This window comes from Ictidomys tridecemlineatus, chromosome 6 (genome assembly GCF_052094955.1).
Source record: "Ictidomys tridecemlineatus isolate mIctTri1 chromosome 6, mIctTri1.hap1, whole genome shotgun sequence".
Lineage (NCBI taxonomy): Eukaryota > Metazoa > Chordata > Mammalia > Rodentia > Sciuridae > Ictidomys > Ictidomys tridecemlineatus.
In genome coordinates, this window is record NC_135482.1 from 182629562 (window position 1) to 182649140 (window position 19579).

Consider the following 19579-nt stretch of genomic DNA (forward strand, 5'->3'; position numbering starts at 1 on the left):
TTTCAATATGAAATGTTGGTAAGTCAGGAGAAGTAACTTCCCAGTAACATTCTATTTACAGATTTATTTGCTTTTTCCTTAAAATTTTATATGTTCAGCACAAAGAAAAGTTTAATCTTATTTAATCAGCATTTTGAAACATTTTTGTAGAAATAAGTATCTCAGTACTTGTGTAACTTCCTTGTTTGTGAAAAACAAGTGCTTGGGAGTGAGTATTCCTATTAAATTGCCATCATTCATTTCACAGTTCTACTGAGAAGATGTAAAGCAATGTGGTGAGTCTATTACTTTTCTAAAAAACAAAAAGAAAAACACTTCTTTTTTTTTGATTTCTTGTTTTCCCCTTCTCCTTGAAATGTGACCAATTATTTTTTTAAAAAATTTTTATGGTTGTAGATGGACAGCATGCCTTTATATGTTTTTATTATTATTATTATTCAATTAATTTAGAAACTATATATTTGAATGCAAATTAAAGTGTACATGCAATAAGATTTTGCATCGAACTAGGATCCTAAGTTACTCACTTACTGATGACAGAAATATTTTTCCCACATTATATGCCTGTGTGGGTCTTTCATTTACAAATTTAAACATTTCTTAATACAGATTTGTCTTTTGTAAATATATTAAGAAAAAGAACACAAAAATTTTGAATATGAATGGTTTTTTTAGTTTGAAAATTCATATATACAGTAAAATGTGAAATATTAACTATCAACTCAACATTTTATTTTTAACCAGATAAACACTCTGCAATAATCAAGACCCAAATTAAGAAGAATGATATTTTTTCTTCCAGAAACTCATTGTGATTTGGGATATAATTCATAAGATTTTCAAACTTTAATCAATGAATAATAGATTATATATTCTGCATCTTCATTGGTTTAATATTTAGTTTGTAGGATTAGTCAATCATTGACTTATTGTTAATTTATTTATTTTCATTGCTGTAGTTCATATGTGATAATACTACCATTTATTTGCCTATGATGATGTTTATGGATATTTGGGTTGTATTCAGTTTGAGAATATTTTGATTGGTGCTTCTCTGAGTATTCTTGTGTCTGTCTTTAGGTTAACATAGTTGGATATTATATTAGTTTATGCTCCCATCCACATTGGGACAGTTTCAGTCACTCTCCATCCTTGTCAGTACTTGATATTATCTTCTTTTCATTTAGACCATTCTGATATTTATGTAGCACTGTCACATTTATATACAGCATAAGAAAATTGTGAAAAATTGCATGTATAAGAAAATTGCATTCTTTTTAACCTTACAAAAATAGAAAATAATAACTAATTTTAATAAGTTATACTCCATTCAAAGTATTTTAGATGTCCTATTTTGCTGTAGTTTTCCTTATTTAAATGATAATAAGAATAGCGATGCTGGAATACTTAATAGTACTATAGCTGGAATTGAGATTCTTGATCAATTATAATTCTGATAATTTTTACCTAAATCTCTCTAATTTTTCAACTGTGTTATTAACTATGATAATTAATAACAAAAACAAAATTCAAGAAGTTCCTCTGACTAAAATTTAACTATACTCCTGTATCTTAAAAGAAAGTTTCCTGATTTGTAAGTAAACCATAATGTGAATCAGTTCATAGCTTCAATGAAATTACAAAATGCTTCTGTTTCCATTGCCTGCATTATATTTGTGTTTCTAAAGAAACATAGGAAGGCCATATGTCATTCTGTTAGTTTTTTCTCACACTGCCAACATCTGTTACTTTAGATTCTAGCAAGCACCATGTAACTGCTTGCTGAGGAGAGTTTTGAAGGAAATTGTACATCTTAAACAATGGAGGCTTTGTAAAGGTTGTAATTAGAGGGAAAAAAATACTCTGCACCAAGCTAATCCTATCTTTAATGTATATTAGCTGGATTCAATAGTTTTCATTAGTAGTTGTTAAGTGATTGTATTTCGGAGTTCACATTTCCTGATTTCAGATCCTTGTTGTACACTTTACAAATGGCGTGGCCTTTGAATAGTTACTTAACCTATTCAGATCCCAGATTCCCAAGCTATATAATGGATATAACTATAACACAGATATTACAAGGTGTGTTAGGATGGGTTCTCCAAAAGAAAGATATTAAAAAGAGGTTGAGCAAGTATATTTGATTGGGTCTTGTAAGATAAAGATATTAGTTTTAGAAGAGTCTATATTTTCAGTATAAATATTTTACCTGGAAAAGCATTACAGCTTCACTATTGGGGGGAATCCCTGTAAGACATACAGAGGGTTAGCTGTGTAAGGCAGAAGGAGCTGTTGGCTGTGAAACAAGTCTGACTAAAAGTGAAAGAGAGAGAAAAGGATGCTTGAGTGGAAGCACACTAGTCCCATCCTGTCTAAGGAAGGTTTACCAAGGACTCCAGAGTATCCTGCACTAAAATTGGCTGTTGGAGAAGCCGTATGTCTTCCTATGTTGGAATTGCTTTAGTAATTCTCTACACTCAGTCACTGGGGGAAGTAAGGGCAGATGCAGAACTAGAGTTTAGGCAAAGCAGCAGTTGACCTTAATCAACCAAGCTTCCTATACTTGAAGCTATGGAGGGACTCATGGCTATCACAAATAATTATCATGAAGATGATTTGACAAATTCCAAATAGAGTAACTAAAACAACATCTGCATCACAGTTATGCATTATCCACTTAGTTTACTAATCATCATCATTATTAATACTTAATAGAAGTGCCACATGTACAATATGCCTGGAATGTTGAGAAAGTGAATAGTAATGTAACAATGCTACATAGGATTAAATTTTACTTGATTCATTCAAGTTGGAGAACATTACACATTAAAAACATAAATGTAGTTTTCCTTCTACTATTTTTATTGGGGTGTGTGTGTGTGTGTGTGTGTGCGTGTGTGTATTTCTAAATCCTAAATGGATACTAGAAAACCTAACTCTGAACTCCTCTGTGGCAGCACAAAGAAGTAGGTTCAGATTTGTTTTATTAACATTATTATATTTGTCATATCCAGTTGATATTATCAATTTCAAAGGATTCTGTTATTTAATATAAGTTGGAGGACTTAGCAATTGTTTGGTTCACTTTTTAAAATTGGTCATTGGGAGTATATAATCTTAGAACCAAATATTCCTTAAAGATTTTTTCATATGGCAATATTCAGAACAGTGTAAATTCCTTTAATCTTTCAAAGATTTTTCCATTACTGAAGAAAATTCAGAGGGAGAATATTAATAGTTGTGACACTCTGCACAAATAGTGGGAAGGGGCCAGGCATGGTGGTGCTTACCTATAATCCCAGAAACTCTGGAGGCTAAGCAAGAAGACCACAGTTTTGAGGTCCGCCTTCGTAACTTAGAACCTGTCTCAAAAGATGGCAAAAAATGGCTGGGGTTATAGCTCAATGGGAGAGTGTCTCTAGGTTCAATTCCTGGTACTTGAAAACAAGAAAAAAAAAGTGGGAAAGAAAATTACATTAAATTAATATGAACATTCTTATTGAAAAGTCTCTGAGTCTATGTTATTATATGAATGTAAGCATACAGATTACTCAGAGGACACTCTTACACCTATCTTGAGAGTGTGGCTCCTTACATTCCTGCATTTGTGACTCCACTTTGTAGACAGAAGCCTAGTTATTCTTCTCAGTATGGATTGCTTATGAGCCTTTGCCCTTTCTCCTGCCAGTATGTTATCCTCTGCTCTGGAGTTCTCATTAAGCACACCATGTAAGACCCATTCCTACATTATTACTTAAAGTGCTACTTAAGTTCTAACTTCTCCTTGATATTTTGTCAAGTGTCTTTGCCCTGAAGGGCTTCTCCATTGCCGCAGTCTGGCTGGGCACAAAATCACGAGCCACTCAAGCAGGAACAAACTTTATTTTTGAGACTGCCGCCAATGCCCTGTAGGCTCCTGGGAAGATTGCCCATCCACACATGTTCTCCGGAACCCCAGAGGAAGTTCCTCCCCCGGAATTCCCTCCTACCGCACTTCCCCAACCAATGGGAACTCTCCAGGAGTCCCATAGCAGGCTGAGGTGAACAGCAGGAGTCCAATATCTATGTGAATGCAAATCTTAACATAATCTTATCATCTCAATGTCTAGCTGGCGTCACCTTTCAACCAAAAATGCCATGCATCATATTACTTGGCTGTGGCTCTTAGCACTCCATGTTCCAAATGCCCATGGTGTGTGTTATCCTACCTCACACACTGTTAAGAAAACCTGCAAAAATACCTGTCAAGAATCGAATGAAAGAAGGACACACACACACACACACACACACACACACACACACACACACAGTGCAGGGGCAAGAAAGCAAGTGGCTGCTACTCCCAGCAGCCGCCTTTATTATCTCAAAAGTTACATAGCTCCCGTTACCATGACTACATGCTAACTAGTATTCCTTTAACCGTGAGAGCTAGCTAACTGAGATAAGGTCTAGGTTAGTACATATAATACAAAGCCCCTTCTCTCCAACGACAACATCATAGAAACTAGATAGTGCACCTGCATATTTATCTTAATAGCTTCAAGGGGAAACTGCTGGGTATTCCACGCATGGCATCAACAGGGCCCCAGTTCCCCCCTCAGGAGTTTGCTCACTGGGAGAATGCTTCCCTGTATATTTCCACAGTCAGAATACCTACAACACATAGCCTATAGGGTTCCTCCCAGCTGTTCCCACAGTGTGGCATTTAAACTGTTCACTTGTCTTTGGGCTCAGCTGTCCTGTTCAGAAAACAAGGGCATTTGTAGGGCTGCAATCTATTAGGTATTCTTAAATTATAGTAAAATGTAATGAATAAATTAATGTGTAAATGAATGGCTTAATTAATAAATTCCTACGTGAGTAAGGAGCATTTGAGGACAAGAATTATGCCATCTTATAATCCCAGCCAACTAGTATAGAACTTTGACTATAGTAGGCATTTAATACTTCTTTGAAACTGATGAATTTAAATACTTTTATGAATACTAAGTTGACATTATATTATTGTCATTTTGGGAAGGTAGTGAACTTTCAAAAGGCTTTCATTGCCAAGGAAATCATCCTTTTACATACAAATGAATTTTGGTAAAAGAAAATTGTTCTTCTACTTACAAAAGATTTTGCAGAACTTTGGTTGATTTTAAAGTTAATGATTTTGACTTGTCCAGTTAAATATATATAAATTTAACAATATTATCAGGACTTATTTAAATGCTGTATAAAGTAGAATAAAATTACCCAGGTAATATGGATACAGATGTATATGTAATTCACAAAGAATTGGTAACAAAGTCCAATGAATATTGATTATTACCAGAATATTAATAAATAACATTATAATATAAGTATATTTGGTTGGGTCTTGGAAGACAAAAATATTAGTGTTAGAAGAGTCTATATTTTCAGTATAAATATTTTACCTGGAAAAGCATTACAGCTGTACTGGATTATGTTCCAAGAAAAAATACTTTGGTGTATGCTCATCAAGGAGGAGATTCTGAACTTGAATTAGTTCAAGTAGTTGGGGTAGATAATACTCAGCAGTTTACCAAGTCATGTGTCTTTCATTTTCTACTTTTTTAGCTATACTCAGCGTGTGGTTGGAAATGGAATCAAGGCCCAATCTGGGAATCCTGAAGTCAAAGTCAAAGGAACTGATCCTGTGATAAATCAGATAATTGATAAGCTGAAGCATATAATTCAGGTAAGGAGATCCTGTATATACAGGCTTGGTTTATTGACAGTAAGTAATAAATATTACTTTAAATTATATTTAATAATTTTATTAATTGTATTTGATAGTCCTACCTAAAAATGGGTACTGGAATCACTTATTTCTATCTGGAGGTTTAGAAATACTTGGTTGAGTGGTTGTCATATAGTCAATGTATAGTGGTGTTTTTATGAGTGGACAGTCTGTATCTGTGAAAAGCAAGCTGTTGCTTCAACATTTTAAGAATGAGAAAATATTTCATCCTCCACAAGTAAGTGTCAATCAGAGGTACAACAGTTGCCACTGAAGAAACACATCAGAGAAGAGAAAATGTCAGCATTACATTCTAGGTAACTCTTTACCTTGGTGTGAAAATATTTGCTGTATTCTCAACAAGACATAAGCCATAAATGAATAATCACATCTCTAGTATTTATTTCTTATATCATTTTGTACATGCTATTTTATAATTGACTTAATAGTTTTTAGCAAATACATTTTTATTTTTAATAATACTTGTTTTATATTTAATAATATTATTTAATCAAGTGAATATATACTGCTATTTTTAATACATAACATAAGAAGAATGAATATAACCTGGCAAAAGACTATTACATTGAAATAATCTGTAAATTGGGACAAAATATTTCGTTACATGTTGCAGTTACTACCTCCTATGACAACTGGTTTTGGGGGTAAGAAGAACTATTTTTTAATTATTAGTCATTTCATAAAAAATTATGTATGTGCATGTTGATACACACATACACATATATTTATTTTTAAGCAAAATAAATTTTCTGTCTGTCAGAAAATATATCTAAATAGTACTGAATCCACATATAGCATATTCCAAAATCACTGGTCTGAGTTTCATAATTGCTCTGTAGAGCTTAAGTTAATGCAGGTCTAGTTGATAGGACCCTATTTTCATAATAGGGCCCAGATTTCATTTGCACTATCCCTTACAGTAATAGTTACCCTGTTTATTCTGGTGCATGTATTGGGAAAGCATAGCTCTCAGTTTGGGTAGTGAACCAAAAGGAAGTTCCATTGAGAATAGGGTTGAGAATAGGGTAAAAAAAGAGAGTGGCACCAGGACCACCAGTGAGTAAGCCTCACAGCCTCTAGTGAGTTGAACTGATTCCCTGGAAGGGAAGCCTCCAGGGTAAAGTAGGTGCCTTATGCTGCTAGTGGGCCAACCACTGAGGCATTTCTTGGAGTGAGGAGCCTTAGGTTGGGTCAAGAGCTCAAGTGACAGGGAAGGAGTGGTCAGAGTGAGCTATGGAAGCTGCAGCTGGATAGCTGAGGTCAAAAGGAGAGAGCCTCTTATCCTCAGAAACAATTGCATTCCATCCATCAGTGAAAATCATTCATGCCTCAGAAGAAGTCATTGTCATTGCCACATTTTCTCTTATTTGGAATGTATTTTAGAAAAATCTCAGAAGAAAAACAGTACTTCCAGGGGAAACTGATGTAGACTCAGTGAGAAAAGAATGAGGCTTCATGACACTTATAATATTACTTTAATTCTTGACTTTCCAGTGGTTCAATAAACAATATATTGGGAATTAGATATTTAAGCAAAATAGATTTCTCGTATATGCTGGTGTACTCTTGTGTTTCCTGGAGTTCTCCAGGAAAAAGACTGCAGGATAGGAATTTGTGGCTAAGCACCCCTTCAATCTGTAAGGAACTGGGAGGTGTAGGACTGTGCAGAAGAAGGAACAGGACTGGGCTGCAGTTGGAACTGAAACCTCATCTGAACCCAACAGGAATTCTGGCTAGGAGGGCCTTTTCACACTATCTTGTTGTGAAACCAATAGGCATGTTTCCATTCCCCTGAATCACCATCATTGACCAATGCTTCTAGGGTAGAGGTGGACATGTTAGCTCAGCTGAGTGAACAGCAGCCAGTACTCCTACCTGCAGCTGGAGGAATAATAACCATGGTCAAGGCAGTATTTCATCACAACATTTAGTAAGAGATGGCACATAGATGTAGGTTAACTGAAACCACTGTGCACAATTGATAGTATAATCAAAACAGCTATAATATTAATCATCTTCTTTTATTGCACATAGCACATTTTTAGTGGCTTTCAAAGTGAGCTAAGCATTATTCAGGGAGTGCACAGGATCACCCCCTGATTACAGGAAAAAAAGCTTAGAAATTTAGTGTATTTTTATTCTATCTCCTTTTAATTTTAGGGGCATGTAGGAAGATGTATAGTACATTAAAATATGTACTATACTAGTGCAATAATGTCTATAATTTGTGAATATGTAAATATCATATAAAGTGTATATTATAAATATACATATTATATGTATTCAAACTCTTTTATGGGATATACATATCCCATATAAGTTTATTCATATACATATCCCATATAATATTTATATTTATATATTGATATGTATATTTATATATTCATATCAATATATAAATACACATATCATATGTATTCAAACTGTTGTATGGTACATACATGTCCCAAATAATATTTATGTCTATATTATATTATATAATATATAATACATACTTTATAATATATGTGTAAAACAGAATGGAAACCCTGTATAAATAATGAGGATGGAGCTGCTGTCAGGAAAAATTGTTCAGATATAAGAATACATAGGTATCCAAAATATAAAGGTTTATAAAAGCCCTTTGGAGCAGAGCTTTCTGATTTGTTGACCATTCAGTCTAACATTCCTCCATTTTGTTGAATAGGTTTCAAAGCCGTAGCCTTTTCAAGGTGGAAGTGGGAAATATTTCTACTTTTTCTTTTTCAGTTCATGTGTTAGATTTAGTCCCATTCTTTCATCTTTGTAAGAATGTGCAAAGTTCCAATTATTCATGCTTAATTTTTATTCTAGGGTTACTAGAGAATATCAAATACATTGTCAACTTTGAGGTCTACGTTTTTAAAGTGTAGGAGTATGACATGGTTGAAAATTAGATTTTTGTAGAGGATAGCACAAAGTTATATCTTGAACAGGTGTCACTAAAATATTAACCTTTGATTCTTTAGAATGTACTCTTTCATAAATCGACTCTCCTGGAGATACTAAAAAACAAATACCAAATATCTTCTTTGATATAATGAGAGCAACTATGAACAGAGCAGGGAGGAAGAGCAGGAAGAAAATATTAACATTAAACAGAGACATGAGATGGGAGGGAAAGGGAGAAAAAAGGGAAATTGCATGGAAATGAAGGGAGACCCTCATTGCTATACATAATTACATATAAGAGGTTGTGAGGGGAATGGGAAAATAAACAAGGAGAGAAATGAATTACAGTAGATGGGGTAGAGAGAGAAGATGTGAGGGAAGGGGAGGGGTGATATTAGGGGATAGGAAAGGTAGCAGAATACAACAGTTACTAATAGGGTATTATGTAAAATTGTGGATATGTAACCGACATGATTCTGCAATCTGCATTTGGGGTAAAAATTGGGAGTTCATAACCCACTGCAATCTAATGTATGAAATACGATATGTCAAGAGCTTTGTAATGTTGTGAACAACTAATAAAAAAATTAAAAAAACAATGTATGAATATAAAAAAAAGAGAAATTTTTGATTCTGTCAGACTTCTGACTGCTGATAATGTGTGTGTGCCCTGGCCAAAGGGGTGCTGTTGTACTGTGTGGTGGTATACAGGGGCAGTTAGCAGGATCCCCATAGTTTCAACCATGAAAGAGTTCAGAAAATTGCCTTCTGTTAGTGAGAATTTATTAATTTTGAATTAGTGTGGACCAAGGGAAGATATAGACTCGGGGACATATTTCAAAATCAACTTGTAGTTTCAGATGATCCCTTAGTGTTTGGATAGAATTATTTTTATTGTAATGGATGCTAAGTACATCTCTAAATCTATCTTTCCCAATAGAGTTAAAGAAATATTTCTCTTGCCCTTTTTGTCCACATTCCAGTATATGAAAATAAGTCACATTAAGGGAGTGGGTAGAAGCCTGGTGTTGACCAAGAGTTATTAGTCAGGCGGAATGTTACATGGTTCTAGAGACCAAAGTAGCAGTCCTTTAGAAATCTTAGCCAAAGACTGGTGTCCAAGGATGTCCAAAAGAAATAATTTAGTTAAAAGACAATTTATTTAAAGTTTCATGGCTTCCTAGAGAGAGATCATAGCACAAACAACCTTAGTTTTATTTCATCCTTTAGGCAAGTATTATACTGATTATTTTCCCTGAAAACAAAAATGATGAGAAGATTTTATATTAATAGAGACCTGTGTATTATAACTTGGTCCTCATGGGATGTCTGAAGCACTTCAGTGTTCCCTCACTAAACCTGCAGTTATTTTCTGAATTTAAAACTGGAACCTTCCAGAAAAGACCAGTCATGATCCCACTCTTCCACCTGTGATTCTGATAACTTCTTCTGTATCAGACATTGTGTAGCCTCTCAGAGGACTTTCCAATATTTTAAATATTATTATCATTTCAATATTATTTCCAATATTTCAATATTTCCACATTTCAAAGCCTGTCCCTGAGGTAGCAATGCTTGTATCTTCGATGATCACCTGTGATAAATATGTCGAAACCAACAGCCAGTGAAGAATTCAGTGACATGTAATATTAGCTATTTTAGATGTTTGCATCAGACTGAATTTCCCTTTGATAATATAGACTAGAGGGCTGGGGATGTGGCTCAAGCGGTAGCGTGCTCGCCTGGCATGCGTGCGACCCGGGTTGGATCCTCAGCACCACATACAAAGATGTTGTCTAAAAAAAATAAGTAAATAAATATTTTAAAAAAAATATAGACTAGAAAAAAATGCTTTATTCCTCTTAGCGTATATGATGAAATTAACAGACCTTTTTAATTCAAATTTGCTTTCCTTAAAAACTTATTTTGAAACTTCTTGTTCATATGGATTATATTTGTTTAAGGTAAATTTGTCAGCAAAAAGTACAATTATGCAGCAGTTAATCCTTAAATAGTAAATAACATTTATAATTTAAAAAAATAATGTTAGCAGTTAAAATCCTAACTGCCAAGCACTATTGGTTGTGCATGCTAATGCTGTACTGCTTAAAATTCATTTATTCACTTTTAATATGAAACATACAAAGTATTATCATCACAATTTTCTATAATCCTTCACTGCACAACTAATAAACATTTTACCATTTTTACAGTAGTAGATTTAAGTAATATTTTATTTCTTCAAACCTCACAATTCTAATACATATAAGGATATTGTTTCTATTAAATATTCATTTTATCAGAGCTAAACTTCTTTACAAACATGTTTTCATGTATAAAATAAATTTGATTTTCAAATAAAGGAAATCAATAATTATAACCATTGTTTAAAATCAAAAAAATAACTAGATATTTTATATTACATATTGCAGTAATCACAATGTACTGGATTGAGGCAAAGATGAGACTCTTATTTGATGTGGGAAGCCACTGTTCTAACAAGACTCTTTGCCTTTTTTCACTCTGTTCCTAGAATACCAATATGATAGATAGTAATTTTAGAACTATGACAGATTGAGAAGAAGTTCTAATTTAAATCTCAATGAATAGTTATAAGGATAGTGTTTGCATATACAAAAAATGACAAGAATTTCTAAAGATATTAATGTCTCAAAGTTTCTGAATTCTGAAAAGTGCCCAAGCTTTCTTCATTAAACTTACTATAAAACACATTTTTTTAAATGTCCCTGTTTTTAATGGCTTATAATAGTGATACAGAACCAGTTAATCATAATTGATTGATCAATTCCTAATTGCAAAGTCTTCAATCAAGGACTATCAACTGATTCCATGAATTTCCTTCACTTTTACCAAATTTTCCTATCTTAGGGAATGCACCCCAGGACTCGGACTACAACACTCAGGTCTCCAGGTTTATGATTTCAGAAACTGTTACTAGAAAAACATAATTTTTTCATTTTAATCACAACACAGTCAAAACACATGCATTTGTCTTTTGGATAAGAAGAAAGTACTTGAAATCCACTCAATAGCTTTGAGTAGTCATCTAATTTAGCAATGAGTTTGTCTGAGTAAATTCAATGGAAACTGCTTTCTGGAGGGCCTGATGTAAAGCTCTGACTTCACTACTGACGGTTCCATTTAAAAAATCAATTGTCAGCATAAAGGACCTTTTCAATTAGTGTACAATCAACTCAAAATGATGAGTTAAGAACTCTTTTTGAAAGTAATGGAATTAAGGATGACCACTGGTATTTTATTTTTTATTATTTAAAAACTATATTATTGTTTTATGTTGAATAGAAGTTTAACTTTATATTAACCCCAATGCTGTGTTGCTGCTAATCTTATGTTATTATTACCCATTGAAACTTCACACATGTATTAGCTATATTTTCTGTTTGTAATATTCTGAAAGAATTTTGAAAATTAGGACCTTCATATTTTTCCTTTAGTTAATTAGAAAAATCTATAGCCATTTCTATGCTAAAACTTCATATCTTTCTGTTAAAAATAATGCATAATATTATTTATTTCACAAAATGAAATCCCACAGTATATCCAGCTCCTACTAGATTCAGATTTGTTTTATAAATTAAAATCACTGGGGTTTAATTTTTTGCAGGATTATTGTCTAGAATATAATTATGCAGCATGATATTACAAACAATTATATTAAATAATAAAAATAACTTGACTGAACTATTTACTTAGTAATATCAAATAACAATGACAGAAAAACAAATAGAATCCATTTTAGTCTAAATAAAAAATGCTTACCACTTAGCAGAAGGCATATGGTTAAATTCTGGCTTTTGTAATCATTAACTGTATGTCTATAGTCACCTTACCTGACATCTTTAAGCTGGTAGAATTGTAAAATTTTGCAATGATTTTGGAAAACAGATCAGGGCTCCTTAAAAGATTAAGCAGAGAGTTACCATATGATTCAGGAATTCCATTCCTGTCTACTCAAGAGAAAAATGTAGGTGCACACAAAATCTTGTACATGAATGTACATAATTGGAATGATAATAGAAGTATTCATAATATCCAAAAAGTGAAATAACTCAAATATTCACTCACTGATAAGTAGAAGAATAAATTGTGATATTTTCATACAGTGAATTATTATTCAGACACAAAAGAGGACTGAAAAAGTGATATATAGATAAACTTTTAAAATATTATGCTAATTGAAAGAAATTATCACAATAGAAAGCGTTGTATGATTAAATGATATGATGAATACTGAGAAAATGTTATATTTTTATTAAAAATAGATTTTCATTTGTATATAGAACATTCTTTATACTAAACCATTATTATTAGTTACTGGAGCCTTATTGTACCTAACCAATGGTTTTACAAATACTGTGCTAGCTAATTATAATCTTTTCCTTGATATCTGTATGTCTGCAAAATTTTATCAGTTTTACACTTTTTAGTTCCTCACCCACTGTTAATTCCCCAACACACTGCCTCTACCACTCCACTGAAATGCTCTTGGTATCTTGGTATGTTCCTTGCATATTCAGAAACCAGCAGTCTTTTATCAGTTTTTATCTCACTTGGTCATTTAAGAGCACTTATCTACATTGCTTACCCCTTTTCTTTTCTCCCCTCTCTTGATTTTCCAAGAATCTCTCTTACTACTCTCATTCCAGGATCTCTGTATCTTTCTTTAAAAGGTATATTCTTCTGGGATCTTACCCAATTCCTTTTTCTTCTCATTTCTCCCCTTTCTCTGCATCCTCCTGTCTCATGGCTTCATGATAGCCACCAATTTGTCTTTCAGGGTGTTTCCTCTGAGACTGAGAAACTTCAGTCTACCTTTGTACTGGGCCACAAACATGGAGATTCAATTCAAAATGGCCAGAACAGAACTCCATCTTAATTAGTCCCCTCTTTCTATGATTCGCACTCCATTCTGTTCTCTCTAGTTGCCTCAGATTTTACCTGGGGTATCATTTTAAGCATCCTTTGTTACTAGTACTAATCCATTAGTAAAGTCTTAATTTTATCTTCTAAACTCTGTTAAATCTGTGCACTGCTCTTGATTGCTTGGTCACTGTATTAGCTATGAACACTAGAACAACTGTTTCCCAAACATTTCTGCAATCACTGGTTCAGAAAATGACTGAGGACAGTGAACTATAGTTGCCATCTCCAATTCCTCTCTTAAACAAAATTGCACATCACACTAATGCCTGAATCACGTATTTGCTACCCACTGAAATGCTCTTGCAAAGTCACTAGTTATGTTTTGTGGCAGTATTTGACAGAGAGTTAACAATCTTTTGGAAGACTGATTATGTCAGTAACCACTTTAAACCCATTTTGTAATCACTATTCTATTATGATGAAGTCAGATTTCTTGGATTTTTGGGTAAATGTGGAAATCTGACAACCTATGTACCTCTTTTCTAAAACCCTTCTAAAATAGAAATAAATGAATTTAAATATATTAAACCACAAGGAAAAAGTCCAGTACATTTTTAAAACAGGCAAAAACAGTTAGAAGAGTGATAATGGCATAAATAGCCGAAGTTGTAATACAAATGAATACAAAGAGATTTACTTATAAAATGTGAGGCTAATTCATCTGGCAGCACTTGGAGTACCTGGAAGTTGTAGTTAGCATGAAAGACAGTGACGGAGGGCCTTGGGAAATGCATGCATATTGTTTCACTCTTGCTATAGTTTAGATGTTAAATGTCCTTCGGAGACCCATGTGTAAGTCTTGCTCCCTAGCATGGCGCTATTTGGAGTCAGTGGAACCTTTGAGAGGGAAACTGGTGTTGAGTTCTTAGGTCAGTGGACTGTGGACTCTAGCCCCTTCCTCCATCTCTTTGTGCTTCCTGGTCATAAATGGAGTGAGGCTTTGACTCTATCACATGCTCACCACCATTGCTATCTAGCCCCCACCAGAGACCTAAATGCAATGGATACACTAGATCATGAGATGGAACCTCTAAAACCATGAGCCCAAATAAATCTTTTCTTTTTATAATTATCTCAGATATTTTGTCACACTGATGAAAAGATGACTATCAAAATTCCCTAAGTGAACACAGCACCCAGGTTATTCTCCTTTTCTTGTTCCCTTGCAGTATTTTCTGGGGGAAAATTGTCCCTTGCTCATTAACTCTCACCAGGGATATAAAGCAAAATAAACCACAGAGCAGAAAATAGGGGAACTAAGTGAAAATTCATGTAATGATCTTCTGTTTCAGAAAACTGGCATTTAAGTACACATTACCCAGGCCAAAAACAAAACAAAACAAAACAAAAAAAACTTAGAAGACTATTTGTATAAAATGTTTGATTTTAGAGAAAATAATTTTATATACTGATTGGGCCTCCATCTGTCAAGAAGGTAATTTTCCATCTAATTAAATGGTAGAAAAATCTTCTGTTATGCCTTCTCCATATACATGAACAACCAAGTAGCTTGCAATACACAGTATCAATGGTAAATTAATGATCATGTAACATTTTTGGAAAATCTGCAAAAGAATATTGAAATAAATAATATAGACAACAGAGAGCATGAGGAAAATACTGTAAAACTATATAAATATCTTCTAAAAATTGAGGCAGTAGAATGTTAAAGCAATATAAAATTGCTTCCAATGGATCAATAAGAGAGCAAAAAACTAACTTTAGAAAATTAAAAATATGAAAAAATATAAAATTCATAATTCGATAGAATGGTTTAAAGATAAAGTCAAGGAAATAGTCCAATAAGTAATTACATGATAAGAGAAAAGGAAATAGGAAATAAAATGATTAGACATTAGAATTTTACTCTAGAAATCCACATAATAAGAATTTCAGAGAAAAGCACTAGCCTAATATGGATAAGAGATTAATGAAATACATAATATAAAATTATCTTCAGAAATGAAAAGCCATAATTCCAGAGTAAGCCCAACAAGTGATCACAATGAATGCAAATGCTCACTCACATGACAATCACTGCAAAATTTCTGATGAGATGCTGGTGAGATGACATTAATATTTTTCACAGAAAGAGAACAAACAAATAGGTGGCATAAACTTAATGTGAATCAGCAATTCACTTACTTTTTGTACCCAAATGCCTAGATTATCATACTACTAGAGATTATTTCTCATCATAATTTCATATTCCCTGTCTCATATATTGAGTCATATCTCATATATTTGGCTAATTTTTCAGTCCATCTTGGCTAATGTTTTTTTCTAACTAAATGCTCCAGAGACACCCTTCTATTAGCTTATTCTGGGTGTTAACTTAAGTTCAGAGTTCTACCACCAACCATTGAAATCTGGGTTTCTGTAGTCATAGAAGTTCATAAGCTTCCCAAATTGAACAACCCAGCCTTTGTACTCTTGTTGTCCTTGGTTTCCTAGACCAGGTGCAATTCCCCCCTAGCAAGTGTCACAACTCGATTTCAGTCACTTTAATATTTGACATGTAAAAATAATCCCCCTTTAATGATCTTAGAAGAACTTCTTTTTTGGTATATATAGTTTTTGACTGGCTCATCCATAATCTCAGCCTTATGCGGGTATATTACAAGTCCATAATGCTTTACAGACTCAATAAATGTACTCTAATCACTTGAATGTCATTTTATGAATGTGCTCTGAAGATGTAATTCGTCAGAGCAGAGCAGTTCTTGTATATATTTCTTGCAGTTTAGCAGCACTTAACCAGATGGCCCCCTGTAGTTTTGGAGCAGTTAAAGCACCTAGAAGATAGGCTGACTTATGAGAGGAAGACAGTTGGTGGGGATCAGTGGGAGAGTTTCTCAGGCATAGAATATTGGAAAAGTGAAATAAATACTACATAATGATTCATTAAAGACCAAACTAACTTAAAGTTCTATAGTAAAATTAAAATATGCATTATAATAATACTATAAAATGTGATGTCTTATGAATGTAAATTTTGTAGTTATTATGTGTTTCACATTGAAGTGATGGAAATTTAATCAGTTTCATTAGATATAAAACAAATCAAGAGTTTTGTAATAAGGAGTCTGAAAAAAAATATATATATATAAATGTGCATGGCAGGTCAGTTACTATTTCTGAAAATTATCATTTTGAAATTTTATATCTTGAAATATATTATCAAACCAGCCTGAAACTCATTAAATGGATGGTAAAATCTAATTTAACTTCCTTTAATACTCCTTTCTTTTAATCTTATAAAAGTAAATGAGCTTGTCAGATTTTAACTAGGAAAGTCTAATTTTAATTTATAAGATATATATAGTGAAACAAGATATTTGCTATCTTCTCAGTACCCTAGTAATTTCCTATCATATAGATTTATTTTCATTTAATAAGAAAATTCTTTTAAGATTTTCATAGAAGAATTATATAGCTAGAGGAGATGCTTAGAATTTCTAAGAAATTTAATACATTCTTAAGATAGTAAATAGTTTTTGAAACCAAATCTTATTATTATGAGTTTTGAACATATTTATTTGTATCCATTAAAATATATGTAGCTTGGGGCTGGGGATGTGGCTCAAGCTGCAGTGTGCTTGCCTGGCATGCGTGCGGCCCGGGTTCGAGCCTCAGCACCACATACAAAGATGTTGTGTCCACCGAAAACTAAAAAATAAATATTAAAAAATTCTCTCTCTCTCTGTCTCTAAATATATATATATATATATGTATATATATCTTAAAAATTTCATAATTTCCTGTCTTGAAGTAAAACATACCTCAAACATATCAAGCCAGTTTTGCATATACATTCAAGTCTTGGATTATAATTTTAAAACCCCTGCATTATTTCATTCATTCATCTATTCACTAACCAAATATTTATTTACTGCCTACTGTGTGGCAAGCCTGATGATAAATAGAGGGAGTGAAAAATGAATAAATAAGGACATGGAAGAACGTGATGATGTCCTAGCAATAACTTCTATTTAGTATGGAGTAGTCTGGAGAAGGAAAGGCTAAAAATAATCTCTTCATTCAACAAACAATATGGAGATTCTTTTATGGACCAAGAGCTCTTCTAGAATTTTGTGTATAAAATTGAATGAAGCTATAACTCCTTGCAAAACTACTAAAAGCCAGAAAACAAAAAAGGAAACATATCTATAATAAACAGGTAAAGAAGGGAAGCGTCTTGTAGAATTTGTAGCCAATCAGCTAATTGAAGCTGGGCTTAACTAACACTGTTTGATGGATGGTCTGTATGTAGACCTGTGGCACTTGTGTGTTGTTCTCCTCAGATCACAATGCAGAACATATGTTATTTTGATGGCAAATATAAGTAGTGTAAGCCTTCTTCTGCAAAAATGCCATGTTTCTGGGACAGGAGATCTTGATGAAACTTAGGCCAAAGCAGTCACACAGCAAAGACCAAAGTCCAGCAATGAGGAATTATAGCCCCTGTCAGAGAGGGAGAAAGGGGAAGAGGTCATATGATTTCTACCAAATTCCTGTTAAAAATTCTAGGAGAATAAAATTAGCATTATTTAATAAAATCAAACATTATTATTGTTTAAGTAAGACTTTGCATAGAAACAATGAAATACAAAGGTACTTTTTGAAATCTTTCTCCATATTCATAATATTGCTACATATTGTTCATCACAATTATATCTCTTATAATTGCCTTTGTTTACAAATTTAAAAGCTTGAGAACTTATCAGTTAGGGAAAATCATATCCACTTACATCATCATATAAGAAAGATTTAATATTTTTGTGGGTGATATTATTAATATCTGATAGAAAAATACTAGGAATCATAGAAGCTATTTCTAAGCCACATATTGATTTACTTTAACAAATTATAACTATCAGACTAAATTACTAAGAGAGAAATTATACTTGAGAAACTAGTCTAGCCACAAATGGGATTGGATTTTTGTGTTAAACATTTGGCCTCTAATTATTTTGTTAGAATTGGTTTATTAAAGCATAATTATAACATTATCAGTAGAAAAACATGTACTCTAATTAAATAATTTAAGTAATTGTTTCTTGAGGTCTTAATATCCTGGATTTTTTACTTCATTGTGGTAGATAAGATTTCTTTATAAATGCAACTTATCAGTAGTTTATTTTGCTGGAAACGCTAGAAAATTTAAAATTCTGTTAACATTTAATAGTTATGTTTTCCTGATATTGATGTATTAATTTTGTATAAAAACATGAAACAAGACAGAAATGTAGGGTGATTAGAACGTTTGTAGTTTATGACAATTATCAGTAGCAACATATTTTTTGAAAATTTTGTCTTTAGAAAAATATAGATAATTTTGGAAATGGGCTAATTCCAATTTCAATCTAGGAAGAACTATGTATATACTGAAGTTTTGTATGTAGCATTCCAATGTTTTCAAACATAATGCATTATTTGTTTAGTTTCTCATAGTCTATACCAAGAACTTGTTCAAGCAAGCTGCTAAAATTAATAATACTAGTATGTCTATATTGCAGACATCTCACTGTTCTTCCCAGCCCATGAAATTTTTCTCTAGGACGAGGATATTGAAATAGAGCCAGTGGTAATGTTGAATTTTTGCTAATATTTTTTTCTCTTTAAGACAATTCCTCAATAATAAAGAACAGGAAATTGTTGAGGTATTGTAAGTGCATATTCCTGTCAAACTCAAAAAGTAGATCTAACTAAATGAATACATTCAGAGTATGTGGTTTTGCATGAGTGTGCACACCTACTTACTTACCTATGCTTTCTCAGTCTGTTTTGTGACTGAATGGTTAGACTGAACTAATTAATCATTGATTGTGTTTAACCAGATAGGCTCTCCTTGCAGAAGCGACAATGTCAAATATTTGGTTGTCCTACTACTTCCTTTCATGCATCAGCTACTCACTCCCCTACTATGGCCCTTGC

The 19579-nt window shown here is 32.9% G+C and overlaps 1 protein-coding gene across 4 annotated transcripts in view; it reads left to right on the forward strand.

Annotated features, from left to right (window-relative positions):
- Positions 1–19579, forward strand: part of Gpc5 (glypican 5) — a 1280165-nt gene that overhangs the window by 386939 nt on the left and 873647 nt on the right. For all 4 annotated transcript variants that reach the window (XM_078016202.1, XM_078016204.1, XM_078016203.1 and 1 more), the window contains exon 6: positions 5584–5704. In XM_078016202.1, coding sequence (XP_077872328.1) covers positions 5584–5704 — 121 coding nt within the window. The remainder of the gene's footprint in view (positions 1–5583; positions 5705–19579) is intronic.